The sequence below is a fragment of the Taeniopygia guttata genome, chromosome 4A, assembly GCF_048771995.1.
Source record: "Taeniopygia guttata chromosome 4A, bTaeGut7.mat, whole genome shotgun sequence".
In the NCBI taxonomy this organism is placed as follows: Eukaryota; Metazoa; Chordata; class Aves; order Passeriformes; family Estrildidae; genus Taeniopygia; species Taeniopygia guttata.
In genome coordinates, this window is record NC_133029.1 from 9,585,120 (window position 1) to 9,600,765 (window position 15,646).

General features: G+C 39.7%; 1 protein-coding gene across 4 annotated transcripts in view; it reads right to left on the reverse strand.

The window, feature by feature from the left end:
- Window positions 1–10,976, reverse strand: part of THOC2 (THO complex subunit 2) — a 49,252-nt gene extending 38,276 nt beyond the window's left edge. For 3 of the 4 annotated variants that reach the window (XM_030272624.4, XM_072929121.1, XM_030272623.4), the window contains exons 1-5: window positions 10,761–10,968; window positions 4,896–4,951; window positions 3,645–3,736; window positions 2,730–2,781; window positions 628–698 (exon numbers count right to left, since the gene is read on the reverse strand). In XM_030272624.4, the coding sequence (XP_030128484.4) occupies window positions 628–698; window positions 2,730–2,781; window positions 3,645–3,736; window positions 4,896–4,951; window positions 10,761–10,822 (333 nt within the window). In that variant the 5' untranslated portion in view covers window positions 10,823–10,968. Of the gene's footprint in view, window positions 1–627; window positions 699–2,729; window positions 2,782–3,644; window positions 3,737–4,895; window positions 4,952–10,760 lie in introns of all 4 variants that reach the window. The other variant, XM_072929122.1, reaches the window with a different exon arrangement.
- Between the last annotated feature and the right edge of the window lie 4,670 nt (window positions 10,977–15,646).

The following is a 15,646-nucleotide window of genomic DNA, read 5'->3' on the forward strand; positions in this document are numbered from 1 at the left end:
ATTACTTTATTCTATATATGCTTTCTGACTACAAGAGAAAAAAGTTTGCATTTTCCTTCAAACACAGAAGCAGACAAAACTGACACACTATTAACTGAAACTGGAATTTTACAGTGGTAGATTTTATATACAAGAGCACTCTGAAGAAACAAGCCCTAGAGTCCAATTAGTGGTTACCAAGCATACATTGCATAGCATCCAAGGACATTACTATCAAGAACTGCATATATACAAAGCGTATTCTTTATTTTTTAAGAAGTCTTATTTTCATATGCTGAACTTTCCTACAAATCAAGCTTATTCCATGCGTTTAGGAATGCTACTTCTAAACACAAGAGGAGGCTACATAAAGAAGTGCAACTCAAGACATAATTCAGAAGCAAAATTTCTGGTAAACCAACAGGTGGAAAAACTTAAGTTCTCTCAAAACTCTTTAAAGAGCTCAAGAGGGAGCTATACTATATTCTTCTATCACAACACTTTGGAGAGAATTTTAAAATTATTTGGGCATTTGGAAAACACTCTTACAGTCTTTTCTGGGGAATAAAATCAAGTTTCATCACTCTTATTTCCCTTATCAATTTCTGACATGCATTTTTTCCAAAAGACTTCCCAGGTGTAACTTACCAAACAGGCCAATACCAGCTGTGTAAAATGATCCCTCTTATTTTTTTCTTCTAAACAACTTGTTTCAATATCTACAAAAGAAGATGGGGGGGAAAAAGCATTTTTACTTGTGAAATTTTGAGTTTCTTCTTTTAGTAACTGTTCTGATAAATACTAATGATAACACAAGGCAAAGAACTTATTGATAACATGGCAGTTTCTTGCCACTTCCCACCTATTCGTCCCCCATGGGGTTCATATAATGTTTGGTGACAATTCTCACACATCCACAAGTCTCATGAAAAGATAAAACAGAAACCAGAGGAATGCTGCAATAATTTTTCTTGCCATTCTCTTTGTTGCAATAACATTTATGGCAAGCATTGAAGATCAATAATAAGCACAAAACCAGAAATACAAACCACTGAAGAGAACTGCATGATCCTGGCCTTAAGGCAATGTTCTAATCTTTTTTCCTGCAGCTTCAGAGAACTACCATTTACTGTCTGTCTGCAGTCTTTTAGCAGCAATGCTGCTGTATTACCATTAATTTCTTCTGTATTGTCAACTACTGAAAGCAATTCACTCCTATGGGAAGACAGGTCATGGAACACTGGCCAGGAAAGCAAACTTTCTAAAGCAGTTTTAAAAAAGCACATCATTACAGGAAGTGAGGAACTGCACAAGGAGTAGAAAACTCCATAAAAGAATGCAAGACTGACATTACAATAAACAAACTAACAAAATACCCACCACACATACCCACAGAGACAACATTAGCAACAAGTATGTCAGAAAGAAGACCCTAACGTGATGTAGCAGGGTAGAAGTGGAGGCAACAGACCAGCCTGGACCTTAGCAGCCAATACTCTCAGCCAAAGAACAAGCTGCAGTAAAACATTTTTCTAGTGTACGTAGATGAGTGGACAAATTAAAATTCTCACATATTGAAACACATACAGCTAGGGAGAAAAAAATCCTGATAGCAGCAAATATTTATTAGAGTAAAAAAGGGGTTGGAGGAAACAAGTGAGAAACAGTCAAATGTCCTTTGTCCCAGAGTTTGAAACCCAGCTCCTTAGCCATACTATTCTCTGATACTAGTGAAAACATGGCATTTGGCTACACACTAATTTAAAGAGGGAAAAGAAAAATAAATAGAAAAAGGCACACAGATACACTTGTTTCAGTTATTTAAGTAGTTCAAGAAGCAGCTACTCAAGCCTTCTAATGCAGATTAAAAAAGAAAAGGACACCAGTGTAATACTGTATTGTGAAAATTAGTTATCACAAAATGATACAAGTACACAGAATGAAACAGTATGAATAAAACAAAGTCAAAATTTATCATCCAGATGTATAAAACCAAGGCTGCACATGCAAACTTAATGAGGTGCCTCTCTTCACAGGCAAGCACAGCACAGAAGATGTCTCACTCCTTCAATACACAGAACACACAGGATCTGTGATGAGCAGATCAGTAGAAGAATTTTCTGAAATTTGTTGAAAAACACAGACATGGAGCAAGACAGAAACTGCAGGCAGTTACAGTTGGAAGACATGAGAGCAACAGCTTGGGATCAACATCACAACATAAAAATCCAGAAGTTATCATCAGAATAAGACATGCACACCTTTAAAGCCTGCTCAGCTGGCAGATAGTGACTCAATGCCATTTGCCCTTAGATTTCTGGACAAGTAGCTCCATTTCACTAACACTGACTGTACAGACAAAAATATTTACAGAATACATTCTAAAGAGAAACTATCTACCTACCAGTAAGTCAACTTTTATTAAAAATATTTAAGAATGATAGCATCACTAAGTCACTGATGCCATTAGCTAACATCCAACATTCTTACAAGCTAGCTCCTTTAACTATTCTTGGCAGATCAACTTCCACTGCCTTTAATAGGCAAACTTCTGGAAACTATAACAGAACAAAGCAGAATGAAGAGACATTAACAAGCAAAGTACAGATACACTGAGGAAGAATCACATGCTTTGTACAGAGAAATCATGCCTTACAAATTTAATGAAATTTTGTGAAGACGTCAACAAGCAGATATACAAAACATTAATTTCTCCAAATCTGTGCTGAAAGGAAGGGAACCCAGCTTACCTAATATGCAGAATACATCAGCTAGGATAGAAGGCATGTCTTCTCGGAATTCCTAAGAAACAAAATCCCATTTAATGAACACAGAAATTCCAAGATGCAAACTTAGAAAATGTTTGCATTATATAAAATAATGCTTCATCATAAAATTCTGATTAATTAGTAACGTATATTGTGTATATTATTAATAATTCATATTAATAATGAAGATGTTTAATTGCTGACTAATATCTAATGTAAGTGCTGTGCTAACTATTGATATGTAGTGAAACCCCACAATGTAATTTAAGTGTATTTTGTGACCAAGGACAAAACCCCCTGGTTAGTCCTTCCACCTCTGTAGCTCAAGGCTCTTTATCCCTCTGTGAGAAAGTGACCTGCAGTTTCTCAAGCACCACACAGATTACGATTTCCTACATGCCACCCCAACAGCAAGGTGCCCTAGAGCCTTGCCTTCCCTCAACATCAGTCCTTAAGTTCAAAAAATAAAAAAAGGTTACCCTAGATTACTGCAATACATTTGTCCTTAACGTTCCATGCACATCAAAACAGCAATTTACCAAAAATAAGAAAAAATTTCTAAAAGATTTAAACCAGGTGGCATTACAGATGTGCTGCATGAGCAAGTGACATTTATTTCTAGCATTTATTAACAACTTCACTTATGTGCCCTTAAAAAGAGACTTAACTTTTAATTTTTGCTGAAACATCTATTCCTCACCATGAAAAGTAAAGGGAAAAAATGAAACCCTGCCAGTCTACATATATATCAAGTGTACACAAACAAAGAATTTGACAAGAATTTCTTTTTAGACACGTCAAAGAAAAATCCCTTGAATATTTTCCTGCTTGGATGTTATCTGGGCTTTTATAAGAAAGATTTTGGTAAGTATGCAATTGTTACAAATATATACTTACTATGACATCACCAAGAACATTAGAAGCTTGATCATGCTTTAAGTTTCCTCTGACAACGTGGTAAGCAAGCTCATACAAAGCCTGCTGAATATCTGTTGAAAGACAAGAGGTGACTAAGGAACATATTAGCTAATCCTAGTCTGTTAAGGCAATGTTTACAGTAATGCTGCAGACTTCAGACAACAGACAAGTAAAGGGGATATGCTTCCCTTACCAATAAAGGAGATAAATTTTAATCTATTAGCAATAACCAAGTAATCATCAAAAGCTAAGATTTCACACAGGCATAAAGTGAGCAATGATCCACTTTCTCTGGAGAGTACAGTAAAATGGGAAGAAAAATTAGCATCCTGGATATAGTAACCTGAGTCTTGACAGTTGGCTTAACAAAGACACTTTTACCTTCTAATTCCCATCCATATCATATTATTCATACATAGAACATGTTCTAGTACCTTTCCTAGTAATGTCTCATCACAGATATGACCTTAAAAACTATTTCTCTAGAAGAAAGTAAAATTTAATTGTAGAAAAGATGCTTGATACGGATTGTTTTTCATTTTTTTAAGGAAAGTCTCCTACAACTACCGAATGCAACCTTAAAAATGCTTGTAATAAGCTGAAGCACTAAATAGAGGTATTCCACTTGAGAAAAACCTTGCAATGTAAACATGGTGGTTGTAAAATCAGCTGTGATAAATCTGTAAGGTTCTTAAATAATACACAAAAATGTTGTGGCTTTACTATATGAAAAATAACAAAAGCCCGTGCTTTCACCTTGCACTTTTATGGTTTGCTCAATAAACTATATTCAATAACAAGTTATACAGATCTTAATGTCTTAAATCATGCAGTCAGTAATGTGGTGACTACAAACCACTGTGGGTGAATTAAAACAATTTATTTTTACACAGATAGGATAATGTCACACTTTCACACCTTAGCGTTCATATATTTAACTTTTAAAATAAAAGCTAGTTTTATGTTGAGTTTGCAAAATGGAATTCCATTTTCTACAGCACAGATCAAACACTGGATGATGCTGCCATGACCCACTAGAAAAAAAATCCCTGGATGTTTGAAAGCAATCCTTGTAGTGGTTGTTTTCATTTGTAGCATTCATCTTTAGCACACACTATTGGTCACCATACATGAACATTCCAAGCACATACATGCAAAGGTACCATAATCAACTGTTTCCAGGCTTGTTTTCTATTCAACTAAAACCAACAAACAAATCAAACAACTTACCTCTGAAACCCACATCATGATTTTTGTTTTCACTGAGAGCACGACACAGCTGCACACTAAAATAAAACAAAGGTTTAAAAAAATCATTAGAAATTAGCATACAAATGTTCTGGGTTCTTTTTTCACTGATGCTCTGGCTAAAACAGCTTTAGATGTGGGCAGTTTAAATGGATGATATTTTAATTTCTCCAAAGTAAACCCTAATTCAGAGAATTTACAACAAAGAAACACAAGATTCCCAACAGATCTCATACACATAAAATATTCTTCCCAACATTATACTTCCTTGAGAAAAGTAAGAACATGAAGCAATGTGGAAGCATGGAAGTCCTAGCAATAACCTACTGTCATTATCCAATGAGGAAATGCTTCTCATAGAATAACTATGGTAGTTTTCAGACTCATGCCTGTAAAAAACTTTTAACATTAAATTATGTGCATGATTTCCTCATGCAATGTTTCACCAAGAGTAAGACAGATTTTTTTTCTTCTAGTCCCTAGAAGTGGATAAAATAATCCACTCTAGGAAGCAAAAACGTGTCATGTTGCATTGTCACTGGCTGCTCCCAGGGCTCCCTCAAGCAAACAGCCACATGCAAAAAGCACTCCAAGTACTATGCAGACTGTTACATGAGATCAATTAATAGTTCTCTGTGTTAGAAAATAAATGCTTAAAGAGCAGGCTGCTTCACTGCATTGACAGCTTAGAAATGGACATGTTTCTAAGATGTAAGGATCTTCCCTCTTCTCTACCAATACTGTCACCCCAGCAAGAGGTTTCAAAAGCAGTTTCATATTTAAAAGTGACAGTATTTAGGAAAGGTAGTGATTTATCTTTATCATAACAGACACCAGGGAATACTTTAAGAACTTTTGTCACATTTGCACATTTTCAACCAAAAGTTCATATATTTTTCAAGTATCTTTCACGTGCAGAAACTGAGGAGGGTATCAGAGCTATGTCTCAGTCCTACATAAGATGGCAAGACTACAGTTTGCTGTGGGAGCCATTTTAAGCTGTCTCAAATAAGGCAGATATGTGCAATTGTTACAGAGGCTTATCATGAAAACTAACAGTAAAAAATAGTTCTGTAGCAATCCATTACTCATTCTATTTGCATCCTATATAGATTACCACTAGTCTAGCAGAACTAAACAGCTGCTCCAGCATCAAGGAACTATAATTAGCAAATATAAGGTATACACACCCTTCAGACAACTGGAAACTAGGGAGTCTCACACATAACAATGAGCAGAAACATAGAACCTCAGCAAAAAGCAAAGGTATGGCTAAGATGTCCCAAATGCTATTGAAGATAATGCAATATATTTGGAAATAACCAAATAGAGACAGCAAACAGGAGAATAGGTATTTTATTTTTCATTAATGGTAAGTAAATTTTTTTTAAATAATAGATTTTTCTCCCAACTGTTCCCAAAGAGTGTATCAATTTAATAAAAATAAATTTTCTTAAATTTTAATTACTTCTTCATAAAGAAGGTACCCTATAAGCACTCATTTCTGAATTCTGTATACAAATAACATTAAATTGAAACATCAGATGCCAAAAAACTTTTCTGAGATAGCCACTTTGGCCCCTATGTCCTAAGATGGTATCCTCAACCAGGCTGCAAGAGCAACAACTCTGTTGGCTTGGACTGATAAGTTCTCTTAAGTACATCTTAATACAAAATCAGAGTTTCAACCCCTTCCCATTCCCTCTCCAGCAGTATCAAAATAGTATTAACAACACCATGTTACTTTAAGACATGAATCTGCTTGATCAAAATAGAAAAAAACTCTAAGATGATCTGCAAATCAACATGCTTAATATTTGTAATTAGAACCACCTGAATTATTAAATTGGAGAAAAGAAAAGGAGGGCAAAAGTATTTCTTTTTATGATTCTATTCTTTTCTAGAGGCATTCTCTCAAAGCAAGACCACCTTTTCTGTAGGTGCTGCCAGGCAGCACAGCTGCACTGATTTAATGGCTTGTTGCTGCAGAAATGGGACACATTCACAAACACTTTCGCCCTTCTCAGCTCAGTTTGAGCCCTCCCATCAGTTACATCAGTGAAACTGCCAAACCTGGCAGAAAACTGGTCAAAACCCAAATCTTCAGCCACCTCTGCAAGTTGAAGCACTTACAGGAGGCCACAGAGGCACCCTGATGACTGAAGACAAGGTACAAGCCCTCCTTTCCAGTAATAAGCTGAGTGATTAGTTCATCTAGTCTTAGCTGAGTGCATGAAATTAAAATCAAACCAGTTGCACCTACACAAGACACAATCTGGTAAGTGTTCATTTGACTTATTACTCTGACCTGGTAGCTCATTGCTGCAAGCTTATGATGGAGGATTTCCCCTGCTCTACTAAAACCTACGTCTCTTCATCTGAAAGTAAAACTGTCAAATATATTTCTTAAAACCCACACAATTACTTTTGAAAACCACAGTTTCAAAATTAAATTTATTTTGGACTGTGATGGGATAGATTTGCTTAGAACACAGATTCTGAAGCAGTGTGAACAAGTTTACATGGCAGAGGCAGCACCGGAACTGAGAGCTCCCAACTTGTACACCACGTCCTATAACCTCCATTTCACTCCCACACGGGGATTAAAGCAGTAATTATCACAAAGTGCATGTGCCTGCAAGCATTTAAGTATATGCATAACTCAGCTGATGCAGGTAGTTCTTTAGCTGAGATAAAGTACAATCAAGTGCATTTTGCAGATAGGATGGCACAACTAAACCAAACTCTCTTTTGCTGATTCTCAGCCCTTCACTTGCATGAGCAATGTTACAGTGTTGAGTTAAAGTAACGACCAAGCTACAAGTGCCTGAAAGATCGAGTCTCAAAATTTCACATTCACAGAATGTTAAGCTTCTTCAGTTTACCTCGAGGCTTAACATACTGCATGAACTGCCAGGCAGGTACTCTGTTAAAGCCCTCCATCCATGCTAAAGGCTCCTTGATGTGTTGAATCTCTCACAAAACAAGGTAAGGCACCAGTTACATAGTAACTTATAAATGCCCATGAGGGCTGCAGTCATAGACCAGCTTCTTCTTGCGGAAACAATTTTCCTACAAACACAGCACACACAAGCAGGTCTACAAGGAGTCCAGACTGAGCAGTAAAAGTCGTCACCCTTAGACTCCAACTTCATTTGCACACCAGTATCTGGCAGTAGCAAATAAATGAACATAATTTAGTAAAGTGTACTTAGAGACAGATCTGAACAAAAAAGTGACATGCAAGGTGACCACATCCTGACCAATGTAGTTTTGTCAGGTACATACACTTGTAACTACCACATTTATGTATTTTTATTAGATACTATTATGCATCAGTAGCTTAATTAATTAAATGCAAAGCTTGTACAGTTTTGACCAATGTCTCTGAACAATGTCTTGGAAGCAAATGGTCACTGCTGCATTACTAATTAACATTATGACACTCTTAAGACATAAAATTCTTACCTTCTGATTTTTGGATAGCACTGTTGAATCATGACAAGTTGATCACATAATCAAAAATATCACACCATTGAAAAAAATAAAAGACAAAAAAACCCCAAAACAAACAAAAAAAAAAAGTATAGAGTAATTATCTTAAGCATCCATTATTAATCCTAGTAGATTAATAAATTCTAGTAGAAGTTGAAATGCCAAATTAAAATAGACCATTTTCTTCTCTCAATATAGTTTCATATTCCCCGAAAACATAGAAATGTGTTCTCATTTAGGTAACTACTAACTGCCAAAATACTATCTCAACTGATCTAGCCAGATCCTGTAAGCCATTTCATGCTCCAGCAAGGAAATATTTTTCCATAAGAACGAATCTTTTTTAGCAGTTATGAAGTGTTTTTATCCCCCTAAAATGCCTACCAAAAACTTTCTAAATTTTTGTAATTCTTCTATTTGCTAGTAATGTTAGTTTTGCCATTCTGCAGCATCCCTCCCCTCCCCACTTTTCTAACATCATTTTAATGAATTGTCCTCACTTTCAACCACAAAGACCAAGGGTAAACTTACACCTAGACCTACATTTTATTCTTGGGCATACTGGTATTAGACAAATAATTCAATAAAAATAAGTAGTGTTATTGCATTTATTCCCTTTTTACTTTAATGTTTAAAAGCACTTAATGTGTTTCATTCTGAAATGATAGCATCCTAGCTCTGTTTTCCTCTAGTTAATCAGAAGATAGGAAGTTTTGGAAGAAGAAACAAAAAGTTACACACTGAAGACTCTCCCATTAAAGCTGTCTTCCTAAAAAGTTCTCTAAATATTGTCTACATGCATACACTTTAGATTCCAGAAAATAAGTTCATGCATATTTCTCAAATTTCTAAAGCTACCACTGCAAAACCTGACAACTGTTATCCAGACACAATTACATTTCTCTTAAAACATATGGCCTCATCTGCAAACTGCTCTTTAAGTCACACCTGGAACACCATTTAAGCAGTCTTCCAAATGAAGTGCAAGAACCACAAATACAGGAATCTAGCTAATCATTTTGTTTTATTGGTCCCACAGCAGATGAACACTCTTCTCCTATCCTGTTTAAGAAGTACTGCTCTGAGGGGAGAGAACAATCCTAGAAGGTTTTATCATGGTCACAAGCCATGTAAGTTGCCTCTTACAAAGCTCAGAGAGCTGAGAACCCAGTGAGAACAGTGCAGTTGCCATTACGTGATCAGCTATGAAATGTCTGTTCTCTCGCAAACTCCACCAGCCTCTCAACATGTTCAGCTTGTGTACTAACACAAATAATGGTTCCAGCATGATTCAAACCCAAAATTACACGGCTATAAAGGGGGCCCCCTTCACTACAAAATGGTGGCTCTGGAAAGAACAGTGTTTTGTGCAGGGATTCTCTACATTCTCTAATCTCCAACCCACTGCCATTTCCCCTCATGCACAAAGAAGATTCATTGCCAAAGCTATACAACCTTTCAGAAAACACGAACAAAAGAAAATAATAAAATTAATGATTACCAGGAAGTGTTTCTCTAAGTGATCCCTGCAACATTCATATTTAAAACTGCAAAATTTAAAATTTTGTTGTTTCTTACTACAAAAAACAAAAGGACATGGAATAATTAAAATAAGAGCGTGTGAAAAACATATAGCTAGTGCAAAGAACACTCCTGTTAAACTAACAGAGAAACATGAAATGACCAAACTGCTGAAGCACTCTTTGAAGAGCTGTACTCCTGAAACACAACATTTAGTGAACCTGCCACATAAAGATGGCTTAAAACAGACACAGGCCCACAATGGAAAACACCTGGCACACCTGGATTAGTTTGAGAGGTGGCAACCGAACCCCTCCGTGAACAAACGTTACTTTGTGGAATAGAACAAGAGTGACTACCTGATCGTATTCTGCCTGGATCAAAGAATACAGGGCCAGTCCCACCAGAATCGGTAAAAAAGTGGGACCGGGGGCTGAGGCCTCTGCCAGAAAGGTCAGTACTGTAGAGCAGCGACACAGGAACGCTTCGGGGTCCGTATTACCACGGGGGGCGGCTGAAGATGAGCTCAACCCCGACAAGCCTGGCCCGGAGGCTGGAAGGGGGCGCTCGGGGCGCCGGCACAGCCGGGCCCAGCTACGGCGGCCGGGCGTCGGCGGAGGGCGGCAGCACCCGGCCGGACCGGACGGGAGGGCGGCCCAGGCCCTCCTCCCGACCACGGCTTCGACCCCACGCCCAGCAGCAAGGACGCAGCCCCGGCCGACGGCCTCTGCGCCGCCCCGGCCTCCCCGGGCCGCCGAGGCGCGGGCGCCCTCGCCCCCCTCTCGCAGGCCGCAGCGCCCATCCCTCCCCACGGCGAGGCCCCGCACTCACAACTCGCTCTTGCCGCCTTTCTCCCAGTTCTTTATCCACTCGGCCGGGAGCAGCGCCGCCATCTTCCCCGTGCAGCGCCGAGAGCCCGGATGGAGCAGCGGCGGCGCCGGGTCAGAGGGGACGGACGGGCCGCGAGAAACCGCGGGACGCGGCCGCGCCGAGCGGGGAGGCGGCGGGGCGGACTGCGCCTGCGCGCGGGGGCCGCGGGGCGGTGCCGCCCCCACGCGCGTGCGTTAGAACCGCGGGGCGGGGCGGGGCGCCTCGCGCGCGTGCGCGCTGAGGTCCCGGGGGCGTCGGGCACCGCGTGCGCGCGTTAGGGACGCGTGGTGGTGGGGTGTGCGCGCGCGCGCGTTAGAGCCGCGTGGTTTTTTTGTGTGTGTGTGTGTGTGTGTGTGTGTGTGTGTGTGTGTGTGTGGGTGTGGGTGTGTGTGTGTGTGTGTGTGGGTGGGTGTGTGTGGGTGGGTGTGTGTGTGTGTGGGTGGGTGGGTGGGTGTGTGTGTGTGTGTGGGTGGGTGTGTGGGTGGGTGGGTGTGGGTGGGTGGGTGGGTGGGTGTGTGTGGGTGGGTGGGTGGGTGGGTGATGTGTGCGCGTTAGAGCCGCGTGGTTGTGTGTGTGTGTGCGCGCGTTAGAGCCGCGTGGTTGTGTGTGTGTGTGTGCGCGCCTTAGAGCCGCGTAGTGGTTTGTGTGTGCGTGCGTGCGTTAGATCCGCATGGTTGTGTGTGTGTGCGTTCGTTAGAGCCGCGTGGTGGTGTGCGCGAATTAGAGCCCCATGGCGGTGTGATGGTGTGCGCTGGTTACAGCCGTGTGGCCGGGTTTACAGCAATGTGGCGGTCTGTGTGTCCGGGTTACAGCCGTGTGCCGGTCTGTGTGCCCGGGTTACAGCCGTGTGGCGCTCTGTGTGCCCGGGTTACAGCCGTGTGGCGCTCTGTGTGTGCGGGTTACAGCCGTGTGCCGGTCTGTGTGCCCGGGTTACAGCCGTGTGGCGCTCTGTGTGTGCGGGTTACAGCCGTGTGCCGGTCTGTGTGCCCGGGTTACAGCCGTGTGCCGGTCTGTGTCTGTGTGTCCGCGTTAGAGGCGCGGGGCGGGTGCCCGCGCATGGCGCGTGCGTTAGTGCGGCGGGGCGCGTGTGCGCACGCGCGGTGCCGCTGCGGGCGCCGTGAGGGTGTGCGCGGGGCCGCGCGGCGGAGGGGTGAGATGTCTGCTCGGAGAGATGGCGAGAATGGTAAATCGTTTGAATAAATAGGCGGTTAAAAAAGGATTGTGTAAAGCTTACTATGACTCGTCTAAATGGTCCTTCCGATAGAAGCACTTAGGACAAGCAGTTGTATGGATCTCGTATTCCGCGTGTCGCCCCTAATGCGTGTGCCTATTTTATTACATGTCGCTTGTCTCCACTAAGTTTCCGCAAGTTGTTCTGTGTTCCTTTTAGTTGCTAATTGGGATATTAGGGTTAAAATACTCCATTTGGTCGGGTAGCACATGTTTTTAGTCTTTTCAGACATTTCTCTTTCCTCTCAAGCCACCTACGTTCCCAGTCTCGTACATGCTTCCTCCTCTACAGTAGTGTCAATTGTTTCACAAATAAAATGAAACTTCAGAAAATGGGGAAATGGAAATAAAATCTAAAGGTGAGGCCCCACAGCCCATGAGCACTGCTGTGCTCGCTGCCTTGTTCTCCACTCCTAACTGAAACGTGCAGCTTGCTTGTTTTATATATATATATATCGTTATAACATATTTCCATCGCAAAACAGCTCTGATCAGGAAGTCTAGCGTTTCAGCAAATCTACATAATTCTGCCTGCGACAGGGAATGGTGTTGTTTCAGTTATCATTCTCAGCCGGTTCCTGCGAGCTGTGCAGAATGTTGTGCAGAATGCTGCTTATGAACAACGCCTACTGCAAGGGGATCCCTTACAGCCCTAAACTCTGCAGTAACACAAGGAGTAAAGGAGGCAGATTCTCTGCTTCTCATACTTACATTTTAATTAGATGCAGACCACATTCCAGGCATACTATATGCAGTGTAATAGAAGATACACTCAGTTTACAAATGCCTAATTTCTGATAGATTATTTAAAAAATAAAAATTCAATAAATATATTGAAAACATATGTATAGATGATAAGAGGCATAGAATTGCAGGCCTGAGGAATAAAATGAGAGGGTGTTATAAGCAAATGCAGTAAGTCTATTTAGAAGATAAGCCTAAGAGACACATAAACAGAAAACAATAATCTAGCAAAATATATTAGGTGCAAGGATGTATGTGGGATTAGCTATGTAAGGTCTGAAGGTAAAAATTGGAGATTTTGCCTTCATGATGAGGAGGGAGAGACAGTCATGGAGAAATGCAGTAGAATAAAGCCATCAAATCGTTGCAGGACCAACAAATTAATTCCCAAGTTTACTTAAGGAATTTAAACCACTTATTTCTTGAAGTATATTAGTAACGGAATGGGACAGGCTGAAAATAAAAGACAATACATGCAATGCAGAAATACACATGACAGAACCAGTTTTAAAATCTACTCTGAGAAGAGTCTGATTCCACAGCATTTCTATAGAATTATAAAAAACATCTAGTGGTAGAATTTATATAAAATACATTCTCCTTAATTAATATGCTTTATATATATGACATATAAGCTCTAAAACATAGACATTGCATTTTGTATTGCATAAAGTAATGTAGGCAAAGCAAAATATTTTTAAAATAAGTATGTACCAATTCCTTCTCAGAATAACATATTTTTGATACAGAGTAGTCTGTTCCAGACTATAAAGTCATATTCAGTTCTGACTTACCCTTGCTTTTGTGGTGGACATCTCTAGATAGTGAAATGTCTTTCTCAGTACCACTTGATGTTAGCTGAATTGGGAGGAATTCCTAGGTTAAAAAACAAGACTTATATTTTAGTTCTGTAAAACAGCCTTTATAGTTTATTCTTCATCTTTTCATGAGGCTTTTGTTTGCTAGAAAAAGCATCCTGGGCATCCTAAGATTCGTATAAATAAGCCAGAGAACCTTGTTAAAAGCCAGGACAATTTTGTGTTTCTGTTATTTCAGCAGGTTGACATTTACCTTTCTAAATAATGGAATAAAATAAAATTTTGAAAAGAAGGAAGAATGATGCCTGCAAATGCAGGATATGTCACAGCACAATCTTAAGTCACCTACTGTGCTTCCTGCCTGAATAAAGAAGTGCTCTGAAGGCTTTGTCCCAGCTACATTAAAGGAAATGCCTCTGTCACCACTATGGTAACAGCTGGATAGCAGCAGGAAGTTATTTATCTGAACAGTAAATACAAGGTTTTCAAGGGTTTAGTACGTTATCCAGCAAATACATAGCTAGAGAAATATCAGTGGTCATTGGATCTTATAAAAATGTATTTATTCTTGGTTTTCTAAATAAATACTACAGACACCTGTTGGGAAAGCTGGAAATGTACAAAAGCAAAAGAAATAAAACATCCAACAGCTCTTTTCCTCTGTATTAACCAGCTCCATGGAATTAATGTGACAAGGCACAACTTTATTATCTGCTCTGAGGGTTAAACAATTGAGTGCTTTACTTTTTCTGCACAGACAATTAAGAATTACTTTTTGGAAGAAATTCTTTTTTATTATTTGGCTTTAGTATCATGTCCATGTAAGAATTAAGGGTTCTAAATTCCTTTTTTTTTTTTTAACAGTTATTGTTTCATGATTGCTCCAGTTCTTTTTCTGTAGACATTTCCTAAATTCTCACACAGAAAAAAAAAAAAAAGGTACGAAAGAGGCATGAGTTCACATTCAGCTGATTTCCATTTGGTAAAAGCTGTTTAGGCAAGTAAGAATCTTAAACATTAGCTAATATTGGCTGTTTCCATTCATCTGGACAGCTGAAATGAGAAACATTCTTATACAGTGATTGTCAAATACATCTTGCAACTTTTTGGTTTTTCATAGCTAAACTCAGTGTCGTTGCATCATCCTGAGCTATATAATGTCCCAGATTTAATGAAGATCACTGAATGTGGAGGATCACACCATTATGTAGAGCTTTGCTTGTTTTCAGCTCACAGAAATCAGCATTATTTCACTCAGAGTTGTTTGCTTTTCTTACCACTTGCCAGCACAGGCAAGAGCCAACTGTAGATTTAGGTTCCATTTCCAAACTCGATTGGCCTGGATATCTTCTGGTCAGGGCTTAACTTGTTGGTTCTGTGTACGTTCATGAAACCTGCTGGTGAATAATGAAAGGCAGAAAGACTAATTAAACTCTTCTGCATAATGCCTGTGAAGAAGGGGCTTTGTTAGAAATGGTGCTGGAAGCAATGCCTGGAGTAATGTGATTGAACAGTGTTTGGTAGGCAGCAGATCAGTTATTTGCTTGACAGTATGTTTCACTTATTCAATGTGTATTTCTTCCCCATCAGAATATATCACTCTAAAGAATCCTGTTCATTTTTTTTCCTGATCATTGACAAGGAAAGACAGAAAGACCCCACACAAAATCTGTTTTCAGCAGTAGCTTTGAACAATGGAGAAACTGATCAAAACAGGGAAAAGGATAATTATTTCTTTAATCACAGTATCACCAAATGGCAAAATGTTAGTGCACAAGTAGAGATCTGTAAGACACTTGCTGCTGGGATTTATTTTTAGAATGAAGACAAGCTGATCTAATGGGCCTTATTCCCATCCTGTGCTGGAACCATTGCATTGACAATTCCCGCTTGCCTGCACTGAAGAATGATGGCACAATGAAAAACTAATAAAGTAATTAAGCAACATTTTGTCTTCCATTGCATACATCTTCCTTGAAAATGCTATATCAAGAACAATTATTGTAGTATGTAAAGTGTGAAAATACAAAAAAAAAATCTATGGATTTTGCATAT